Here is a 24,737-nt window from a genome sequence, read left to right as displayed (position 1 = left end):
GAGAGAGGCCATTAGTATTGTGGTTTCTGTGAAAGCCTGGTGCTGTAATATGACCTGAGCAGAATGAAAATACGAGCATCAGAATGAAAGGTACAGCAACAATGGGCTTCTTGTTAGGCCAGGCTTGGCTTTGTCTTCTCACACTATAGTCTATGACTGCAATGAGGTCAGAAGCCAAGGGGAGCTGGCACTACGCTACTTAGCTTTCATCCCCATAATAATGGTCACATTGATCATTAACCGCTACAGTATGTATAAAAAAATACCCAGCGCTCTGCAAACACTTGACAAGCCAAAAGATTCAGAAGCATATAGCCATACCCTTAGGCCGGGATCACACTTGCGAGAAACTCACACCTCAATATCCGGAACTGCCGTCGGCACTCGGGACCAGAGTGTGCGGCTGCACGTATTTCTATGCAGCCGCACACTCCGGTCCCGAGTGCCGGCGGCAGTGGCGGGTATTGAGGTGCGAGACTCGTGCAAGTTTCTCGCATTTGTGATCCCGGCCTTGGCATTGGAACAGGCCACAGATATTACAAAGAAAGTCACCAACAAATGTACGATTTGATTCGCCTTTTAAATGCAGTATTGCGACATAACAGAGATAATGATAAATACAATCAGAAAATTAGAGTAAGAAAATGGTTAGGACGTTTCTTTAAAATGTACCGCAGAGCATCTTTTACACAAGGAAGGATCATATGATCAGCAGATGGAGCTGTGCTATAACAAGGATTTTCTTAGAAGGCACCTCAGTTCTTTTAACCTGCAGCATTACATGGTCATGGAAGACTCTAGTGAACATTCGTAGAAACTGGAGAATTGCTGTGTTTGTATTTATTTTATATCTCAAGGTATTAGATAATTAAACTAAAAATACATAAACCAAACAAAACAAGTGCTAGTGGTGCTGAAAGCTTTTCATGTAGTCCATATTAATACGTTGTATATATAGTAGAAACACTTATTCTTCACAATTATCCAAGTAAAGGACGATTTCTCTCACACAAGTAATTTCTCATAATTCCTTTTATACTATTTTGTGCATTTACTTAAATTAGTTGATCAAAAATAAATATACCCCACATAAAAAACTGCATCTTTTATTTAGTGTGACTGCTATGATTTTTAAGAACAGCACCAAGTCTTCTAGGCATGGAAAGAACAAGTTGGTGACATACTGCAACATCTATCTTTCCATTCTTCAAGAACGACCTCTTTTAGTTCCTGGATGGAGAGTGATGCTAAACTTGTACAGTTAGGTCCATATATATTTGGACAGAGACAACATTTTTCTACTTTTGGTTCTAGACATTACCACAATAAATTTTAAACAAAACAATTCAGATGCAGTTGAAGTTCAGACTTTCATCTTTCATTTGAGGGTATCCACATTAAAATTGGATGAAGGGTTTAGGAGTTTCCGCTCCTTAACATGTGCCACCCTGTTTTAAAGGGACCAAAAGTAATTGGACAATTGACTCCAAGGCTATATCATGGACAGGTGTGGGCAATCCCCTCGTTATGTCATTCTCAATTAAGCAGATAAAAGGCCTGGAGTTGATTTGAGGTGTGGTGCTTGCATTTGGAAGGTTTTGCTGTGAAGGAAACATGCGGTCAAAGGAGCTCTCCATGCAGGTGAAACAAGCCATCCTTAAGCTGCAAAAAGAGAAAAAACCCATCCGAGAAATTGCTACAACAATAGGAGTGGCAAAATCTACAGTTTGGTACATCCTGAGAAAGAAAGCAAGCACTGGTGAACTCATCAATGCAAAAAGACCTGGGCGCCCACGGAAGACAACAGTGGTGGATGATCGCTGAATAATCTCCATGGTGAAGAGAAACCCCTTCACAACAGCCAACCAAGTGAACAACACTCTCCAGGAGGTAGGCGTATCAACATCCAAATCTACCATAAAGAGAAGACTGCATGAAAGTGAATACAGAGGATTCACTGCACGGTGCAAGCCACTCATAAGCATCAAGAATCAAAAGGCTAGACTGGACTTTGCTAAAATACATCTAAAAAAGCCAGCACAGTTCTGGAAGAACATTCTTTGGACAGATGAAACCAAGATCAACCTCTACCAGAATGATGGAAAGAGAAAAGTATGGCGAAGGCGTGGTACAGCTCATGTTCCAAAGCATACCACATCATCTGTAAAACACGGCGGAGGCAGTGTGATGGCTTGGGCATGCATGGCTGCCAGTGGCACTGGGTCACTAGTGTTCATTGATGATGTGACACAGGACAGAAGCAGCCGAATGAATTCTGAGGTATTCAGAGCCATACTGTGTGCTCAGATCCAGCCAAATGCAGCCAAACTGATTGGTCGTCGTTTCATACTACAGAAGGACAATTGTCATGATCTGAAGTGATCTGACAGTTTTAAAAGCACAGAGTGGACTTTTTTTCCTTTTGGCAAGTTGCCAAGGTGACTTGACTGTCCCCGGTGGTGGTTAGTGGTATCGCACCTTAGGTTTTCAGTTTAAAGTTCTCTGTAATTATGAATCAGGTGTGGGGCTCTATAAATGGGTCTCAGGGTGTGTAATCACGGCTGGTGATATTCATTCATTCATTGATTCTGAGTTGGTGAGAGCCTGGTGGAAGGATGGAGCTGAGGAGGAGTCCTGCGCAGCTTAGCCAGGGGGGACGTGTGTCAGCTATGGTATCTGGACGAAGGGCTGGCATGGCGTGGTGGGGTCGCAGTGATGGTGTCAGCAGGAAGTGTCTGCATGGACTGGTGGAGTGGCTACTATGGAGAGTGGCACTCACCATGTGGGACTTGGCTGCTGAGCTGGACTCAAGCATGCTTGACTTCGTGGCAGAAGCTGAACTCATCTTTGGGACTCTGTTACTAAGCAGCAGCAACTGGTGGTGGACTCTGGCTGCACTATGGTGAAGGATCCTGTTACGGTGATGGATCCGGGTGGAGGAGAAGACGCACGCAGGTGGAGGGCTCTGTTGCAGGAGCATAAGCACAGAGCATAAAGCTAAGTGGTGTCCCCCTGTATTGTCTCTTTCCTTCATGTGTGTTATTAGTACAGTGGTGGGATTAGCCTCCGCACCGCCCAATTCCCTAGTGAGGGTTTAGGGTCAGGGCGAGCAAGGGTTTAAGGTTCGCGTGCGGCGACAGGTGCGGAGCCTGTATAGGGAATGTGAGGAGTGCAGGGACACTGGCTCAGGGGAGCTCAGGAGGTCTCCACTTCCCTTTTCCCTATCGCAGGGACCACCATTGTTATTGTTTCCCAGGTCCCCCTTATTATTTAATTTGCCTTACTGGAGGCGAGGTTTCCAGAATGTATGTATAACGTGTAATTCCTAAATTCGCCTGGTGGAGGCGGTGTATCCATCTGCACGTTTTATTATTTAAATTCGCCCCACTGGAGGCGCTGTATCCAGGGTCACGTGTGTTATGGGTCCGCCTTGCGGTATCATCTGCGCCCAGACACACGTGACCATGACAACAATGACCCAAAACATAAAGCCAAAGCAACACAGGAATTTATTAAAGCAAAGAAGTGGAATATTCTTGAATGGCCAAGTCAGTCACCTGATCTCAACCCAATTGAGCATGCATTTCACTTGTTAAAGACTAAACTTCAGACAGAAAGGCCCACAAACAAACAGCAACTGAAAATCACCGCAGTGAAGGCCTGGCAGAGCATCAAAAAGGAGGAAACACAGCGTCTGGTGATGTCCATGAGTTCAAGACATGTTAAGGAGCTGAAACTCCTAAACCCTTCATCCAATTTTAATGTGGATACTCTCAAATGAAAGCTGAAAGTCTGAACTTCAACTGCATCTGAATTGTTTTGTTTAAAATTCATAGTGGTAATGTCTAGAACCAAAATTAGAAAAATGTTGTCTCTGTCCAAATATATATGGACCTAACCATCTTCAAAATTCCCCATAGGTTTTCAGTTGGGTCCAGGACATGAGACATATCTGAAGAAAGAAATTAGGAGAGCATCACTTTACATCCAGGCTTTAAAAGAGGTCCTTCTTGAAGAATGGAAAAAAATAGATGTTGCAATATCCCACCAACTTGTTCATTCCATGCCTAGAAGACTGTGTTGCCCTTTAAAATCATGGAAGTAATGCAAAATACTAGATTTAGTTGTTTTTTATGTGGGATATATTTATTTTTTGCAACAACTCGTTTGAGTAAAACTGAAGATTTGGTAATGAAAGTTATATTACTAAACTTCCTTTCCTGTTATAGGTTAAAAAAAATGTTCTATGAAACTCAGTCTTGTAAAAACGTGCTATACATATTGTAAGGCAGTGGTGCTTCCGCTAGTGAATTTAGTGAGACAGTGACCCAGGCAAGTTAAGTAACATCTTTTATTGTCCAAATACTGCACACATTAAATCGTTCCCCTCCGGATTGCAACCGGGAATATGTCATTAATGTCCAGTGCCGCTGGCACTTGCACCCCAGTAACGTTCTTGGGTGCTACCGTGTTCATCCACATCACTTGCTCTCACCTTTGTTAGCTTCACACAGCCAGGCATACAATCACAGCACCTTCAGCTCTGCTGCATGTGAAATCCAAACACAAAAACTAACACCCAAACCTTTACTGCAGGTTTAAATGAAAACAGTGGCCATGGGCCACTTATAAGACCCGTACTGGAGGGAGAGATCCATCCCTCTACCATCCTACAGATCTCTCCAAAACTAAAAGTCCATGGCAGGTTTTCCTAAACTAACTTGGTCAAATAACTTGACCCAGTCCACACTTAATTTTATTTTATATGATAACTACAGCTGTGGCTGTGATGACAACGCAGTTCAGCAGTTCAGTATGCTTCTATGCACATTCTGGGGGATACATATCTGCCCTCGCATTTGATTTCCCTCAGTGTCTCACTATATAAATATATATCTCTCTCTATCTCTCTTTCTATATATATATCTATCGCTATCTCTATCTATATATCTATATCTATATACAGTGCCTTGCAAAAGTATTCGGCCCCCTGGAACTTTTCAACCTTTTCCCACATATCATGCTTCAAACATAAAGATACCAAATGTAAATTTTTGGTGAAGAATCAACAACAAGTGGGACACAATTGTGAAGTTGAACGAAATTTATTGGTTGTTTTTAAATTTTTGTGGAAATTAAAACACTGAAAAGTGGGGCGAGCAATATTATTCGGCCCCTTTACTTTCAGTGCAGCAAACTCACTCCAGAAGTTCATTGTGGATCTCTGAATGATCCAATGTTGTCCTAAATGACTAATGATGATAAATATAATCCACCTGTGTGTAATCAAGTCTCCGTATTAATGCACCTGCTCTGTGATAGTCTCAGGGTTCTGTCTGAAGCACGGAGAGCATCATGAAGACCAAGGAACACGACAGGCAGGTCCGTGATACTGTTGTGGAGAAGTTTAAAGCTGGATTTGGATACAAAATGATTTCCAAAACTTTACACATCCCAAGAGCACTGTGCAAGCGATCATACTGAAATAGAAGGAGTATCATACCACTGCAAATCTACCAAGACCCGGCTGTCACTCTAAACTTTCATCTCAAACAAGAAGAAGACTGATCAGAGATGCAGCCAAGAGGCCCATGATCACTCTGGATGAACTACAGAGATCTACAGCTGAGGTGGGACAGTCTGCCCATAGGACAACAATCAGTCGTACACTGCACATATCTGGCCTTTATGGAAGAGTGGCAAGAAGAAAGCCATTTCTCAAAGATATCCATAAAAAGTGTCATTTAAAGTGTGCAACAAGCCACCTGGGAGACACACCCAACATGTGGATGAAGGTGCTCTGGTCAGATGAAACCAAAATCAAACTTTTTGGCAACAATGCCAAACGATATGTTTGGCGTAAAGGCAACACAGCTCATCACCCTGAACACACCATCCCCACTGTCAAACATGGTGGTGGCAGCATCATGGTTTGGGCCTGCGTTTCTTCAGCAGGGACAGGGAAGATGGTTAAAATTGATGGGAAGATGGATGGAGCCAAATACAGGACCAGTCTTGAAGAAAACCTGTTGGAGTCTGCAAAAGACCTGAGACTGGGACAGAGATTTGTCTTCCAACAAGACAATTATTCCAAACATAAAGCAAAATCTACAATGGAATGGTTCACAAATAAACGTATCCAGGTGTTAGAATGGCCAAGTCAAAGTCCAGACCTGAATCCAATCGAGAGTCTGTGGAAAGAGCTGAAAACTGCTGTTCACAAACTATCTCCATCAAACCTCACTGAGCTCGAGCTGTTTGCCAAGGAAGAATGGGCAAGAATTTCAGTCTCTCGATGTACAAAACTGATAGAGACATACCCCAAGTTACTTGCAGCTGTAATCGCAGCAAAAAGTGGCGCAATAAAGTATTAAGTTAAAGGGGCTGAATAATATTGCACGCCCCACTTTTCAGTTTTTGAATTTCCACAAAAATTTAAAATAACCTATAAATGTCGTTCAACTTCACAATTGTGTTCCACTTGTTGTTGATTCTTCACCAAAAATTTACATTTGTTATCTTTATGTTTGAAGCATGATATGTGGGAAAATGTTGAAAAGTTCCAGGGGGCCGAATACTTTTGCAAGGCACTGTATCTATCTCTATCTATAATATATATATATCTATATTTATCTATGTATATATACACACACACACACGCAGAGCACCCCATGAGCAACCACTCCCCCCACAGGCCGCCCCTGAGCACGAGGAGATCATTAAAGGGAATCTCTCACCTCATTTTTGGCCTATGAGATGCGGCCACCGCTATCAGGGGCTTATCTACAGCATTCTGTAATGCTGTAGATAAGCCCCCGATGTAACCTCAAAGATAAGAAAAACTAGTTAGATTATACTAACCCGGGGGTCCAGTCCTGCCCGATGGGTGTCGCGGTCCGGTGCCTCCCATCTTCTAGCGATGACATCCTTCTTCTTACTTCTGCCGTGGCTCCTGCGCAGGCGTACTTTATCTGCCCTATTGAGGGCAGAGCAGAGTACTGCACTGCGCAGGCGCCGAAAAAGGTCAGAGAGGTCCGGCGCCTGTGCACTGCAGTACTTTACTCTGCCCTCAACAGGGCAGATAAAGTACGCCTGCGCAGGAGCAAGGGCAGAAGTAAGAAGGAGGATGTCATCGCTAGAAGATGGGAGGCGCCGGACCGCGACACCCACCGCACCACGCCCCCCGGTGAGTATAATCTAACTCGTTTTTCCCTTTAACTCAAAACTGAAAATAAAGATTAAACAACAACCACAAGAGGGCATCATTTTAATCAGTATAACAGCGCCGACATGGCACTATGTGTAGGTTACTGAGCACAATCCTGCTGACAGGTTCCCTTTAAAAGGTAGCGCTTCTTTATCAGTTTTAAAATCCATTCTCACACTAGTTAGAATTTTTTCTGCAAATTTATGGATCTTTGTAATAATAATGCAGTGGATTTAAAATCCAAAACACATATTGATTTACATGCACTATACAGTGTGTGAAGGAGATTTCTTAAAATCTCATCCACCTTGTTGCTGCTGCTGTAATATGCTGCAGTTTTTGCACCTACAAATCCAGACTAAAAATAAGCAGCACTTTCACTACGTATGAACAAATGTATCACATAGCGTGTATTTCCAGCGAGGGAGTAGATTCAACAGAATAGTGTACTCCGAAATGATTACCTGTAGAGTTTTGGAAAAAATCTACTAAAACACAACATTAAACTGTATACTTTCTACCTGGATTGTTATCATGAGCACTTTCGGTCCCTTCTCTGTTAAGTGTTACATGCCGCCGCACTTTATGCGCTAAACTGAAGCGAAAATAGCTGGAAACAGATGCGTTTCAATGAAACTCCCAACTCTTGATACAACACCAAGCTACTACAGGGAGGGGAGGTGAATTAACAAGGCATATTTACCAGCACTTCAAACGCACAAGTCTCAAGGTTCGTTCTAATTAGCTTGACAGACGCGCAAGCTCCTCACTTCAAAGCATGAGAGGCACTGGATAAGAACTTGTACCATAAATATACGGGAGAGGAAACTTCAATCGCTCTGGAGGCATGCTGTCACAAAGCAAGGAAGCAAGACAACTCCACTTTAGCAGATGTAGCAAAATTGTTGTTATGGAGAGCGGACGTTGCTCAAGTGTTTGCCACAATATCAAGCCTTTCAGCTAATTAGTATATTTTTTGGCCACGGTAACGGTGGTAATCTATTTGTAAAACAATTAGGATGCAGAAAAGGATTTTTCACGTTTAGAAAAGGATTGCTCATACAGAGCCGTGCCCCCGCCTTGCATTTAACGAGGAAATGCATCCTATAATTACAGCCAAATCATGTGGACATCACCTCTTTATGTGCTCGATGAGCATCTCATGCCAAAACCATGGGCGCTAATTCAGAGTAAACTTCCTTTGCTGTTAGAACAGCCTCTTCTTATCTGGGCAGGCTTTCCACTAGATTGGTCACACAAGGCTGCATAGTCCTTTTGGGTAATAAGGTATACCTGGTAATCAGGGTTTCATATAATTTGAAACGCCCAACAAATGTATTCTTCAAATAGAAATATGTTTATCCAATAAAGTGAAAAAAAATTACAATCCAGAAAGGCTATGTACAGAACATACTTCTCTTCGGGTTTATACTGTTACGTTATATGGAAATTATTGTAGATCCACAGGAGAAAATCTCTTAAGTTGGGACACTGCAAGGAGGAACAGGTCATCTGCACACCTATGCAGCGTTTCGGGGTTTCATTTCATTGCAAGGTATTTAATGGTTGTTAGCCAGGGCATCTAGTAGGCTGGTCAAAGTTTTTCACACCTTTCAGGAAATCACTTTCGGGGGAGACTTCAGTTTGTCTATGAGTAACTTCATGATGAAGAGAGGTCCTAAGTTTTGCCATACAGTTGGAAGCAAGAAACACGCTAGAATATCACTGCATACCGGAGAAGTAATACTACCCTTCATTGTATTGAAGAATCCTAGCTAAGAACATCTGTATCAACCATTAGATGAAGTATGAGATATTTGGTGCCTGACATGGGTGTCATATGGTTTCGGTTAAGATATTAGACCCATGGCATGTTAAGGGCAAGGTTTACTTTGTCAGACAGTATTAATGAGCAATAAGAAATGCTGTTTGTTCCTTTGTTCTATCATGTAACCTTGTTATTAGAAATGGACGAAGCCAAATAGTAAATTATGGTGTCCAACCCAAATACATACTCTTCGGGCACTGAACAGACTTCACCAGGAAGTCCGTGTTACTGTTTGGGTTCGCCCCCTTGAACACCGGGTGTTTGTCGCACTGTCATGTGCATGTCAGCGCAGCAAACACTGCTTCAGGCAGACATTTACAGTATTGTCTTGTAGGAGATTTACTTCCTATAAGTGTGTTACATGGAAAGTAATACTGTCAGGGGTAAACTGACTCTATGGGCACTGGTTGTAGTACATAGAGAATAACTTCGGCACCCAAGTCAATTTTAGAATTTTTACAAAACGCTTAAGTGTTGGCCCTAAAAAACTGCAATACTAAAATAAGTTCAGATTCTATTTGATCACTTACCCGTCTTGTATTATCAATAACCTTCTGATCTGGCTTTCCATAATTGGGAGGGTTGGCATACGGATCATAGCCTAGTTTGGCCAACATTGGTGCAATCATTGGCATATCTCTTAAAACATCTGGAGGTATTTTACCGACCCATTTTGACAAAGCATCCACATTCACTGGCTTGATGACTTGATCAGTGGATCGCTCAACCCTGAAAACATACAAGAAATAACTAGATTAGACAAGGCCATATTTAAAAGCAATTTCACAAGGCGCAAAGTCACATCTAAATGGTTGCAATTTGATTAATACGGTGATATAAAACCGACAGAATCTTCTCTCGAGCAAATCAACCTATTGCTAGGAGTCCCAGAACATGACTTTCAGATTTAAGAGAATGTCCAGAGATTACATAACCCCTTTAAGCCATTATTGTTACATTTGGTATATGAGGGAAGAAAATGTACTTAAAGGGAATCGGTCACCCATTTTTAGTGATATCATGTCAAGATATCACCCAATTGTGCGTCCAATAAGGATTCTATTTGGACTTTTGATTCCCCCCGACCCGCACCTTTGATGCATAAATACCTTTTTTTATCTTGGTGGAGATGTATGGAAATCGCTGTAGTCCTGTCTGATGGGCGTGGCTTATTCACCTTCTCCCCCCCTCGGCTTGCTGAACGTAATCTTCATCTGTGAATATCACAGATGCCGTAGTTTTCCGCGCATGCGCATTGAAAGGGCCTCCGGCGCTTGCACAGTATGCTTTGCCCAATTGTGGGAAAAGCATATAATCGGTACTGCGCATGCGCCAGTACTTTTCAGCGCGGTCTATGCCCCGGAAGTCTTCACATGCAGGACACACTTCCGGGGCATAGACCGCGCTGAAAAATACTGGCACATGCGCAGTACCGATTATATGCTTTGCCCACAGTTGGGCAACGCATACTGCGCAAGCGCCGGAGGCCTTTTCAATGCGCAAGCGCAGAAAACTACAGCATCTGTGATATTCACAGATGAATATTACGCTCAGCAAGCCGAGGAGAGGGGGGGGGGAAAGAAGGCGAATAAGCCCCGCCCATCGGACCGGACCGCGGCGATTTCCATACATCTCCACCAAGATAAAAAAAAAAGGTATTTATGCATCAAAGGTGCGGAGTCAGGGGGAATCAAAAGTCCTAATAGAATCCTTATGGGACGCACAATTGGGTGATATCTTTACATGATATCACTAAAAATGGGTGACAGATTTCCATTAACTAAAGCAACGTCCTATATTTCTAAATGACTAATGGCAAAGAGGTACTGACACAGCGGGGGCTCTAAATTATTGTAAAAAGGTAGATGTTAGCTTGCCCAGTCACTCATGAAGCCGTGATGTATAGCTCATCACATGGCTTACAATCTATATTCATAACAAAAGTAAGGCTGTGCTCAATATTGTAATGTTTAAAACAGTGGCTTGCGAAACTATCCCTCACATTTTTCATGTTTTCCTACATCACAACCTGAAATTTTAGAGGTTTTTCTTTTGATGGTTTGCATCAGTTCGTGTAAATAACTTGCCTACAACTGTGAACATTTGGTTTCCTTTTGATTGTGAAGCAAACAACAAATAGGACAAAATAACTGAAAATTCAGTGTGCATAACTATTCACCCCTCTAAAGTCAGTACTTTGTAGAGTTTCCTTTTGCGGCAATTACAGCTGCAAGCTGCTTTGCATAAGTCTCTCAGCTTTCCAAGCAAAACTGCTCCAGCTCCTTCAAGTTAGATGGTTTCCTCTGGTGAACAGCAATCTCCAAGTCTGACCACAGATTCTCAATTGGATTAAGGTCTGGGCTTTGACTAGGCCACTCCAAAACACTTACACTTTTCCCCTTAAACCACTCGAGTGTTTCTTTAGCTGTATGCTTTGGGTCATTGTCTTGTTGGAAGCTGAGCCTCCGTCCCAGTCTCAAATTACTGATGGTCTGAAACAGGTTTTGTTCAATAATATCCCTGTATTTCGCACCATCCATCTTCCCCTAGAGTCAGACCATTTTCTCTGTCCCTGCTGCCTAAAAACATCCCAACAGCATGATGCTGCCACCGCCATGTTTCACTGTGAGGATGTTGTTCTTGGAGTGATGAGCTGTGTTGGTTTGGCACCAGGCACAGTGTTTACCTTGCTGGTCAAAAAGTTCAATTTTGGTCTCATCTGACCACAGCACCTTCCTCCATACATTTAGAGAGTATACCACTTGTTTTCTGGCAAACTCATAACAAGCCTTACATATTTTGTGTGTAAGTAAAGGCTTATTTACTGCCCACTCTTCCATAAAGGCCATCTATATGGAGGGTACGGCTTAGGCCGGGTTCACACATGCGAGAAATACGTCCGTGTCTCGCATCTTAACCCCTTAATGACCGCCAATACGTCTTTTAACTGATGTGAGATATAAGAGAATAGCATCCCCATACAGGTGACAATCCAGCAGCTGTCGGCTGTACACTATAGCTGACAAATTGCTGCATTATTATTATTATTATTATTTATTGTTATAGCGCCATTTATTCCATGGCGCTTTACATGTGAGGAGGGGTATACATAAAAACAAGTACAATAATCTTAAACAATACAAGTCATAACTGGTACAGGAGGAGAGAGGACCCTGCCCGCGAGGGCTCACAATCTACAAGGGATGGGTGAGAATACAGTAGGCGAGGGTAGAGCTGGTCGTGCAGCGGTTTGGTCGATCGGTGGTTACTGCAGGTTATAGGCTTGTCGGAAGAGGTGGGTCTTCAGGCTCTTTTTGAAGGTTTCGATGGTAGGTGAGAGTCTGATATGTTGTGGTAGAGAGTTCCAGAGTAGGGGTGATGCGCGAGAGAAATCTTGTATGCGATTGTGGGAAGAGGAGATAAGAGGGGAGTAAAGAAGGAGATCTTGTGAGGATCGGAGGTTGCGTGCAGGAAAGTATCGGGAGACGAGGTCACAGATGTATGGAGGAGACAGGTTGTGGATTGCTTTGTATGTCATGGTTAGGGTTTTGTAATGGAGTCTCTGGGCAATTGGGAGCCAGTGAAGGGATTGACAGAGGGGAGAAGCTGGGGAATAGCGGGGGGACAGGTGGATTAGTCGGGCAGCAGAGTTTAGAATAGATTGGAGGGGTGCGAGAGTGTTTGAGGGGAGGCCACAGAGCATGAGGTTGCATCAGCCATGATCAGTGTTTGCACCGTCCAAATCATTTTAACCCCTTAGATGCTGCTGTTAATAGTGACAACATCATATAAATGGTTAACAGAGTGTGGGGGCTTCCTCTTTATCCCCATCGGCACCCTGAGATCATGATTGTGTGGTCCTGATGTTTGCCTTGGCAATTCACGACCATTAGCGGCCTTAGAGCCTGACGGCTGTTGTAACCTGTTCAGAAGTTAGCGGCATTTAGGTGGTAAATATACACTTTTTCAATTCTGTCATGCCACTTTGCATTAATTCCTGAAAATGACCTGAAGGGTTAATAAACTACCTGACAGCAGTTTTCAATATGTCAGGGGGTGCTGTTTTTAAAATGGTATAACTTTTGGGGGTTTTCCAATACATAGGACCCCCAAAGTCACTTCAAACTTGGATAGGTCCCTAAAAAAAAATTTTTTTTGTAAATTTCCTTGATAAAATGAAAAATTACTGCTACATTTTTAAACCTCCTAAAATGCTAACAAAATAAAAGAACATTTTACAAATAGTGCTGATGTAAAGCAGGCATGTGGAAAATGTTATTTATGAATGTTTTATTATGGTATGACTATCTGGATTAAAGGGATAAGCATTCAAAGTTTGAAAATTGCTAATTTTTTTACATTTTTCTCAAATTTCTGATATTTTTTACAGGGCTGTGGAGTCGGAGTCGGAGTCGTGGAGTCGGAGTCGGTGCTCATTTTGGTGGAGTCGGAGTTGGAGTCGGTATAAAATGGACCGACTCCGACTCCTAAAATATATAATAAATTGGGTACAGTAATTCAATGCAGGATGTGCTGAATATTTTTTCATAGGAATTTGGGAAAGTTATGAAATGTCCTATAAATGGCTGTTCTATTCCTGATCTAAGGCTACATTCACACACAGCGTTTTTGCTGTGTTTTTTGAGGATACGTTTTTCAGCTGCAAAAGCTGATCATCTATTTAAAAAACCGCATCACCTGACAGGTTTTTGAGCTCATAGATAATGTTTTCAATAGCAAAAGCAGATTAGAAATCTGCTCTATCCATTTATCCATATCTGTCTATCCATATCGTATCTGTACCAAAAAGAATGAAAACCGGGTAGTACACCAATATATATTCTGTTCTATCTAAATATCTTGATTATGGGATCATAAAAATGATTAAATGTCTGAGGTTCACATTGTACTACAATAAATTTTTCACTTAAATATAAGCAATATGTGTGGGAGTCGGAGTCGTGGAGTCGGAGTCGGTGTAAGGGAAATTGAGGAGTCGGAGTCGCAGGTTTGGCTTACCGACTCCACAGCCCTGATTTTTTATAAATAAAAACAAAACATATTGACCTAAATTTACCGTTATCATGAAGTACAATGTGTCACAAAAAAACAATCTCAAAATCACTGGGATTTGTTGAAGCGTTCCAGAGTTATTACCACATAAAGTGACACAGGCCAGATTTCAAAAATTTGGCTCCGTCACCAAGGGGTTAATACCCAGCACTGCCGCCGGCACTCAGGAGCGGAGCGTGCGGCCGCATAGCAGTACATGCAGCTGAACGCTCCGCTCCCGAGTACCGGCGGCAGTGCCGGGTATTAAAATGCAAGACTCGGCCGTGGTTCTCGCATGTGTGATCCCGGCCTTATTGTGGTAGTATGGACAGATACTCCAGTCTCTGCTTGGGAACTCTGCAGCTCCTTCAGAGTTACCTTTGGTATCTATGTTGCCTCTCTGATTAATGCCATCCTAGCCTGGGCTGATAGGTTTGGTGGACGTCCCTCTCATGCAAGGTTAGGTTTGTTGTGGTACCATGTTTTTTCCATTTGTTGATAACTGATTGGATAGGGTTTTTTTTTTTTTTTATAACCCAACCCTGACTTGTATATCTCAACAACTTTGTCCCTGACTTTTTTGGAGATCTCATTGGTCTTCATGGTGTTGTTTGGTTAGTGATGCCTCTTGCTTAATGGTGTTGCAGACGTTGTGGCTTTTCAGAAAAACATTAAGAAATTCCAGAAGGAAAATTGGCTGCGTATATGCCGTACATATCCTCTTTCAAATAATCCAACATTTTTCTTTTAGATTAACCCCTTAATGACCGCCGATGAGCCTTTTAACGGCGCTAAGAAACAAGTGTAGAGTGCCCCCCCTCCCCAGCGTCGTAAAATCTCCGGGGTCTCGGCTACCAGGGAGTAGTCGAGACCGCGGAGAACTTGATTCGAGTCAGTTTTTATAGTCGCCAGGTGTTGCGGTCGCCGTTATTCACCGAATAACGGCGATCGAAAAAAAAAAGTCCGGTTTCCCATTTATTTCTCTCTCCTATGATATTATGTTAACCCTTACAACGTCCTAACAAAACAAATTATGCTTCCAAATATGTAAAGTTGACATGCGTGAAATGTTATTTATTAACTATTTTGTGTGACACCACTTTTGAGTTAAGGGTACAAAAATTACATATAAACCAAAAGAACAAACAATGCAAGAAGTCCAAAGTGTATTGCGGTATAAAAAAAAAAAATCACAAAACTTTACTGAAAACCAGGTAGCATATAAATGTAGCCTAAAAACAGTGACACATGAAAACACAGTGGAGGGATAGTGTACAGTGTCCCCCAAAAAAGAGTAATGTCAAATTAATGACAGAAATCTAGTAATGTGAGTGAAAAGATGACTGCAATATGGCCACAGAAGACAAAATATAGACTGTCAGCAAGTAAATAAAAAAGAAAAATCCAAAGCTGGCAGTCACGTATATAGATATGCAGGTTTTTAAGGGCCATATAGGAAGGAATCTATTCCGAAATGCGCGTTGGGGTTGGTGGAGTGTGGTGTGCAGCGTCCCTGCCTTTCTGGTATGTGTTTTACCCTGTCATGTGTTCTATAAAAAATAAAACCAGATAAAATACTTCTGCTTTGTGAGCCAGAACATTTTTAATGGAGAAATAAGGGTAGTTATATTTTGACATAAAGAGACTGGAAGAACCAGATATATACTGTATTCATTTATTGAGCAGCTGAAACATAAAAAGAACCATTCAAAATGTCAGCCACTTAGCAAGTAACACTGGAGTAAGTCCTGCTACTAAAAAGGTCAATGGTGTTGTGGCTAATGAAGCCGAGCTTTAAACTAAGCTGAAACCAGGTTTTTAATAGATTCACGATTAACTTCATATTGTGCGAATCAGCTGCAAGCAGAGGGAACATCAGGCAGCCAAAAATTGAGGTCTCTAATCGCAGCATGCCCCCAAAACGTTCTCCTAGGACTTCCCCCTGTGGCTGGACTTCCTAGCAAAACACCATCTCCACTATGTTCTGCAATGCTGCAGTATGTAGTTATCGTTGACTAAAAACTCAAGTAAAAATTAAAAAAGTACATATTTTATATACAATAAAAATATATAAAAGTTCAAATCACCACTTTTCTTCATTCATACATTAAAGGGGTGGTCCGAAGGCAAAGTAAGTTTCATTCTAAATCCCTGTCTATTTAGTGCCATAATCTAAACTATTTTGTAATATACTTGCATTAAAAATTCTCTACAATATCTAACTGCTTCTACATTTTTCTATAGTGCATGCTGGGATACTCAAACGAATAGTCATCAGGAGGCAGAGGCTACAATCACTGTCGCAGCACCTGCCCCCTCCCTAAAACAAAGCGTCATCAGTGACGCTCATTGCAGGGACAGGGTTAGAACCTCAGTGATGTGCACTGTGCGGTGTGCACAATGACAGTGCTCTGTTGCCAGCTCGTTACTGCTGATCTGGGCCAACAACAGAGAGCGAGCTGTCATTGTGCAGATCACACAGTGACAGAGCATGGACTAGCACAGCCAGTGAAACAAATGTCACAGATGACGCTTTGTTTCAGGGTGGGGGCAGGTGACTGTGGCAGTGGCCACAATCTCTGACCGCTAATGACACTTAGTTGGCGTATACCAGCATGCACTGAGATTCTCAAACAAAGAGTCATCAAAAATGAAGTAGGAAACAAAAATACAAAGGCAGTTAGAGTTTAGTTAGGGAAGGAAAGGTCATTTTTAACTCCTTCACGCCGCAGCCCTTTTTTGTTTTTGCGTTTGCTTTTTGCTCCCCTGCTTCCCAGAGTCATAACTTTTTAATTTTTGAATCAATATGGCCATGCGAGGGCTTGTTTTTTGCAGGAGAATTTGTACTTAAGAACGACATCATTGGTTTTACCATGTCAGGTACTCAAAAATGGGAAAAAATATTCCAAGTGCGATGAAATTGCAAAAAAGTGAAATTCCACACTTGCTTTTTGGATTTTTTATCCATGTTCTTTAAATGCTAAAACTTACCTGCATCCAAAAAAAATCCAACGTTTGTTAAAAAAATAAAAAACTGCGTCATTTTACGAGACCCGTAGCGTATCCATTTTTCAGGATCTGGGGCTGGGTGAGGGCTTATTTTTGGCGGGCCAAGCTGATGTTTTTACCAATACCATTTTGGTGCAGATGCAATCTTTTGATCGCCTGTTATTGCATTTTAATGCAATGTTACGGTGACCAAAAAATGTTTTTTCCCCGATATGTCTTTACTGATTAGCTTAATTCTTTTTATATATTGATTGGGTGGTTCTAAATGCAGCGATACCAAATGTGTATTTTTATTGTTTTTTTTTTATTTTAATTTTATTTTGAATGGGGGGTGATTTCAACTTTTATATCTTTTTATTATTTTTAAAAATATATATATTTTTTTACCTTTCACTTGCTTCAATAGTCTCCATGGGAGACTATAAGCTGCAGTTGTCTGATTGGCTCTGCTACACAGCGGCGATGATCAGATCACTTGTCTGTAGCAGAAATGCTCACTTGCTATGAGCATTGACCGCTGGGTGGCACTCATAGCAATCTGGCAATGACAACTACAGGGTTCTCCTGCAGACCCCTGGGTGTCATACCAGTCCATCGACGACCCACGATCATGTGACACGGGCGCCGATGGGCGGATTAGTGACGCGCTTCCGGCGCGATTACATTAAATACCACTGTCAGAGATTGACAGCGGCATTTAACAGGTTAACAGCTGCGGGTGGATTTGCCGTTAGGGGCACATGTCAGCTGTTCAAGACAGCTGACATGTGCCGGGAAAGATGTGGGCTCAGCGACAGAGCCCACATCAAAGGGAGGGACACGACATGCGCTGTACATGTACGGCGCACGTCGTGAAGGGGTTAAAGCAAGTATATTACAAAATAGCTTAGAATATGGCACTAAATAGATAGGGGATTTAGAATTTAAACTTGCCTTCGGGTAAATAAAATATTTTTTTAAAAATCAACATATTTGGTATTTGCGTGCGTAAAATGTCCAAAGTAGGCAACTTATTTAAATATATGTTAAATGTAAAAAAAAAAAAATAGAAATTAAATAATTATAAAGTTGTTTCTTTTGTAATTGTACTGATGTACTAATGTTATGGCAATATGAGAATCATATTGCCATAACATTTTTTACTGCCCAATGAACACTGTAATAACACATACTAAGGGCTCTTCCGCACATAAGCTTTTGGTACATATGCTATCCATTATTTTCACAGATAGATCATGGACCAATCACAAATTACAATCATTGTGCCTTTTCACTTTTTTCACAAAAAAAAAAAGAAATACGTCCTACTTTGAACCATCTTGTGAATCAATATAACAATTTGTACAAAAGCTGTGAGGAGGAAAAAAAAAAAGGGATGTCATCTGTGTGCTGCATGAAACTGGCCTAACTAAAGGGACTGGACTAGTTGGCAACCTCCAATGAAAATAAATAGTCACTGTTTTGGTGTCCAGTAGACCAGTATCGGAGAATCCAGAATAGCAACCTTAAATGTAACCTAGCATCATATTTGTACTTGAATATATGTCGATAAGCAGGTGCCGCAATTCTCTTCGCCTTACTGCCACGGTAATTGTAGTTTTTTCAAATACGGTACATTTTGAAAAAGCAATGAAAGATAAAAAGACAAAGGATACCGTGATGGAAAAATAAGAATTACCAGCCAATACTTAACGTGAAGTGACAGCTCTAGTGTACTTCAGACAGCCGCATTATTTTCGGATGATATAACAACCGCTTCCAAGTATTAAGTGATGAAGTGATGCCTACAAAGTTAACGAGACCTCTGAAGGCCAGAGATGTGGATCAGTAAGCACGTGCACAACAGATAACGGGCAAGTAAAAGTGAATATGACAAACTACGCACTGCTCAGTAACAGATGGCAGTGCCCAATTAATTATTACTTACACTGATTTTTTGCCATTAAGACTCATGGAAATGGATGTGTATTGGACAAATATGCTGGAAACCATTAATGTTTGTCTCATCAAGGTCAAGTCATCTGTGCAGAAACGTGCACTAGTATCATGATCGAATACGAGTCCAGAACTTTTCACTATTATCCTGGATATTTTTCTTTCCTCGTAGTCTCCATTCAAAAACAAACTGTATCCATTTTTCTCCATCATTATTTTTAACACAGGGATATGGAATATGTTCAGCAATTCACGGAAAAAGATAAACTCAAAAAATATCACCGTGGAGGCAGTAGAGGTGCAAAATACTGATGAACAAGCACTCACACACTTATCATCCATCTGAAAAAGGCTTTCTTGTACAATATCATCTAGGACTGGGTCAAACAAGGGGGCAATTAGTGGTACTAACCTTAAATACTTGGGCAAAAAAGTAGGCACAACTCTAGAGGTATACGTGGCTAAGATAATTGCACCTCCCAACGAGTGCTGGCTGCTGCTCCGTGGGGCTGTGATCCTCCACTGCCAATGGAATCCGCAACGAAGAGAGCCACTAGGGAAAATCTCAATGCTGGGCGCTGTCTGCAAAGGGATGGCCTGGAGCCATAGTATAAAATAAAAAGGATTTATTTGTAGATTAAAAACCTAATACCGCATTTTGATGCAAACTTAGGCTGGTTTCACACTTGCGTTTTTTGCGCAAAAAAAAGCATGCGTTTTTTTTCCTATTCTTTACATGGGTGCGCATACACATGCGTTTGTACGCGTTTGTATGCGCATGCGGTTTTTTGTAGTGTGCGCTCGGGTGCACAAAATGCACTGTTGAATTTTTTGTGAGTCCGACTTGTCCCAAAAAAACGCATGCGCACGCAATGCGTGTTTTTTTCACCCAACCACCCATTATAGTCTATGGGTGCGCATTATAGTCTATGGGTGCGCTGACATGCGCATGGCAATGTGCACATCAGCGCAAAAAAACGTGTGCAAAACCGCACAATGCGTTTATGTGCGTTTGCACTGCGCACGGTGCGCAGCGCCAAAAAAACGCAAGTGTGAAAGTAGCCTTAGTTATGTTTTTACTCTACAAAATAAATTATTTTTATTTTATACTACGGCTCCACGCCATTCTCTGCCAGGCAGCGCATGTTACTGGGCTGTGTATTAGCGGCTCTCCTCACACATCATCCACGACGAGGGTGGTAGTCTAGCATTATGGATGCAAACAGATAACACTTGTATAAGGTCCCAGTCACATAGATACATGTAGTGCACCATGCCGGCTTACAGCATATCAATCAGGCAGGGTGCCCAGCGCTCTATAAGTGCACCCTACAAGGGCAGACACCGTACTCTCCCACTACTGTGGGGCCTGGCTGCATCTCACAAACATGAAAAAATACATGAGGAATTAGTTTAGGTTTTGCCCCAAAATACATAGGCTCACAACCAGTATGAATGGTCCTCGTTGTCTTGCAAGTCCCTACACTAAAATGAAAAGCAATTCACAGAAATAAGAATCACGTATCTGTGTGACTGTCCCCTTAGACAAGCCTAATCTATTGGTGTCCATCGGTATTTTGCACCTAGGCCGCCTCCGCCTGTTATCACATCCTATGGTATAGTGGTATTGTGGCCTGGTATTGCTAAGTAGGACTTCATTTTCTCCGCTTGATTTAAGTGTTCCTATAAGGAAAGGTTCTGGAGTCTTCCCTGCAGTTGTAGTAATGACACCCAAGAATGTTAAGTGATCCTAATTTGCAGACTCTCACAAGACCGTGCCAAATGACTAATTACCAGCTCCTTTGACAGGATATGACTTTGCCAACTAGGTGCCAAGTCACAGCACAGCGCGGAGTTGTAAGCATTTTCTACACCTAGCATCTTTCCGTGGTACAACCTTTATTCCACGACTGCAATCACTCCACATACCAGCCCCCCATAACCTTACCTCATCTAAACCTCCTGACTCACATCCTAAATTCCTCCTTGCAGGGCCTACGGCAACCCATCCACAGCTATGCAGTCATCAGATGAATTCAGTATAGTGGTTGTGACATTACAGCCAGCACCATAAACATACCGAATAACATATGTACAAATGGCCAGCTTATAATATATAAAGCACACGCTAGCATTGAGGATAAAAATACAAGGTGACCTATCACAGACCTGAATATTCCCCTTACTATAACTTCCTTTAGAATGTCTTTCAGGAATTACATGGTTAACTGTGGCTGTCGAGTTCAATTTTTCAAAAGCCCCAGGAGACTTAGTCCATAGGAAGGTAGGAAAAGTATTCTGGGTGATGGATGATTAGTTCTTACTGCAGTCTACATTTCATGCACTTCCTTACAGATTGTAAGCTCTTGTGGGCGAGGGCCGTGCTCCTCTTTGTTGATTTGATGAAAGGTATTACTCTGTAATGCCTGCTATTATTTGCATATGTATCCTCTCAATGGTAAAGTGCTGTGGAATAAGTTGGTGCTATATTAATAAAATGATAACTAAATTGTAGTCAGTTACACTTTACCAATATTAAAGGAGTTGTGCAAAACCTATAATGTTATTCATAAATATATATATACAGTATCTCTAACCACTTGTGGAATTTGCTTTATTTTAAAACATCTTACTATTCTCCTTATACAGCTAATCGCTATATGTTCCATTTTAACTTCACTTGCTGCAACGTTTCATTTCAGGGGAGACGCCATCAGAAGAATGGCCATGCAGTTACTTACAACAGCTTCTTTCATTGCCACCCTCTAATGATATCTAGAATCAATAGCACCAGCAGAAGCTGGGGGAGAGGTGAGCACAGCACTGGCACTCTGCTTCTGTCCCTACCAGGCCATAGATGGTTTCTCTGAAAGAGGGCCTCACCAGGGGGCAGTGATAGAAGCAGGGTAAGTGATATCATTGGCAACTCCTGATGGTGATTTGTTTCAGGGCGTTAATAGAACCTGTGGAATGGCGCTACTGCCGCTACTTTTGCTTCCATCACCGCCCCTCTGATGACAATTCATTTAGGAGAAAGAAGCTGGGGGCCAATGGTGATAGAAAAAGTGTGCCAGTACTGTAGTCTTCTTCCTCACAGGCGGTACTATCTATTTTTCTGTTTATACAGCACTAACTTAGTCCATACTCCACAGACAATTTCACTGGCAGCCAACTCTTTTCTGACATGAGCTCAGTCAGTGAGGGGAAATGCAGGTTCCCATCTAAATACATTGGTATCCATGCTGTACGGTACATAATCTGGCCAATTCTGCTCTCACTTAACAGGAACTCTATCATAAACAGAAGGATCCCCACCGGGGGGGACCCCTTTATGATGGCCATAGTTTCCTTAAAAGGGTGTGGTAGGTCGACTTACTCAGCTTCTTAAAGAGGTAGACACAGGAACTGTTTGTTTAAAATCCGCCTGGTTTATTGCAATCCTCAAACCACATCACCAAAAAACTTAAACACAGCCTTTGTGCTGTTAACACCTGACTACTACCTTACACTACTTCTTAATAGCTCTTAACACCTCACTACTACCATGCCCATCCCTCCGCAGCTCCAGGAAACGCTAGTGTGAAAGTAGCCTAATATGTTTTGTGTTTGATACTGAAAATTCAATAAAAAGAGTTCTAAAAAAAAAAACTCCTGGATTTTTTTTTTTTCAGTAAGTTTTGGGTCATTAGCCATCTGTACTGTGAAGTGTCATCCAATCAACCTTGCCATATTTAGTTGAATCTGAGTAGAAAGTATAGTCATGTACGATTCAGAGTTCATCCGTCTGCTTTGTCTTCAGTCACATCACATACATGTGCTCATGTGACTGCCCAAACACATAGAATAACTGCAGACTTTTGTCCCAAACCCAGACAATCCATGTAAAGGGTTTCTCTCATACCAGAATCATTAATTTACACTGACACTCCCTTTGCATTGGGGTTCAGCTGTCAGTCAGGGCCAGGGGCGCGGTTACAGCTTCCGCTCTGTATTCTCAGAGTGGTGACTGAACCAGCGCCACCCCCGACCCCATGACTGAAGCCGAATGCTGCCTGGGAGAATAAAGTTTATTTTCTCCCGGCTGCTTTCAGCTGCGTGCAGTCGCCGGACAGTATAATAACACTATTAACCTGTAACCACATATCTGCAGGCTAATAATGTTATCTCTGGTGACAGAGGCGCTTTTGCTGCATTTTTTTTTCTGCAGAAAAACCTGATTTCTTGGCAGCAAAGAAGCTGTGTCAAAAATGCAGGTTTTGGTGCGTTTTTTTCATGCGTTTTTGTGTCTCTTTGTGGGTACTAATAAAGTTGAGTGCCGCCAGAGAAAAAAAAATAACTGCTTCCTGTAGAACCACCCATAACATTAATGCTCATCCTCCTATACCAAGACATGGCTACTACCTGACACTACCTCACAATAGCTCTTAATACCTGACTACAACCTGACACTACCTCACAATAGCTCTTAACACCTGACTACTACCTGACACTACCTCACAATAGCTCTTAACACCTGACTACTACCTGACACTATCTCACAATAGCTCTTAACAGCTCACTACTACCTGACACTACCTCACAATAGCTCTTAACAGCTGACTACTACCTGAAACTCCAGACACTACCACACAATAGCTCTTAACACCTGACTACTACCTGAAACTCCAGACACTATCTCACAACACTATCTCACAATAGCTCTTAACACCTCACTACTACCAGACACTACCACACAATAGCTCTTAACAGCTGACTACTACCTGAAACTCCAGACACTACCACACAATAGCTCTTAACACCTGACTACTACCTGACACTACCTCACAATAGTTCTTAACACCTGACTACTACCTGACACTATCTCACAATAGCTCTTAACACCTCACTACTACCAGACTACCACACAATAGCTCTTAACAGCTGACTACTACCTGAAACTCCAGACACTACCACACAATAGCTCTTAACACCTGACTACTACCTGACACTACCTCACAATAGCTCTTAACACCTGACTACTACCTGACACTATCTCACAATAGCTCTTAACACCTCACTACTACCAGACTACCACACAATAGCTCTTAACAGCTGACTACTACCTGAAACTCCAGACACTACCACACAATAGCTCTTAACACCTGACTACTACCTGACACTACCTCACAATAGCTCTTAACACCTCACTACTACCAGACACTACTTCTTAATAGCTCTTAACACCTGACTACTACCTGACACTACCTCACAATAGCTCTTAACACCTCACTACTACCAGACACTACTTAATAGCTCTTAACACCTGACTACTACCTGACACTATCTCACAATAGCTCTTAACACCTCACTACTACCAGACACGACTTCTTAATAGCTCTTAACACCTGACTACTACCTGACACTACCTCACAATAGCTCTTAACACCTCACTATTACCAGACACTACTTCTTAATAGCTCTTAACACCTGACTACTACCTGACACTACCTCACAATAGCTCTTAACACCTCACTACTACCAGACACTACTTCTTAATAGCTCTTAACACCTGACTACTACCTGACACTACCTCACAATAGCTCTTAACACCTCACTACTACCAGACACTACTTCTTAATAGCTCTTAACACCTCACTACTACCAGACACTACCACACAATAGCTCTTAACAGATGACTACTACCTGAAACTACCACACAATAGCTCT

General features: G+C 41.9%; 1 protein-coding gene across 4 annotated transcripts in view; it reads right to left on the bottom strand.

Moving 5' to 3' along the window:
* The window catches only part of TPST1 (tyrosylprotein sulfotransferase 1), a 182,630-nt gene that overhangs the window by 26,124 nt on the left and 131,769 nt on the right, over positions 1 to 24,737 (bottom strand). For all 4 annotated transcript variants that reach the window (XM_073558932.1, XM_073558929.1, XM_073558930.1 and 1 more), the window contains exon 3: positions 9,566 to 9,764. In XM_073558932.1, the coding sequence (XP_073415033.1) occupies positions 9,566 to 9,764 (199 nt within the window). The remainder of the gene's footprint in view (positions 1 to 9,565; positions 9,765 to 24,737) is intronic.

Source organism: Dendrobates tinctorius, unplaced genomic scaffold (assembly GCF_039654945.1).
Source record: "Dendrobates tinctorius isolate UK_male_01 unplaced genomic scaffold, ASM3965494v1 ptg000263l, whole genome shotgun sequence".
Classification (NCBI taxonomy): Eukaryota; Metazoa; Chordata; class Amphibia; order Anura; family Dendrobatidae; genus Dendrobates; species Dendrobates tinctorius.
This window is presented reverse-complemented; position numbering and strand designations above follow the sequence as displayed.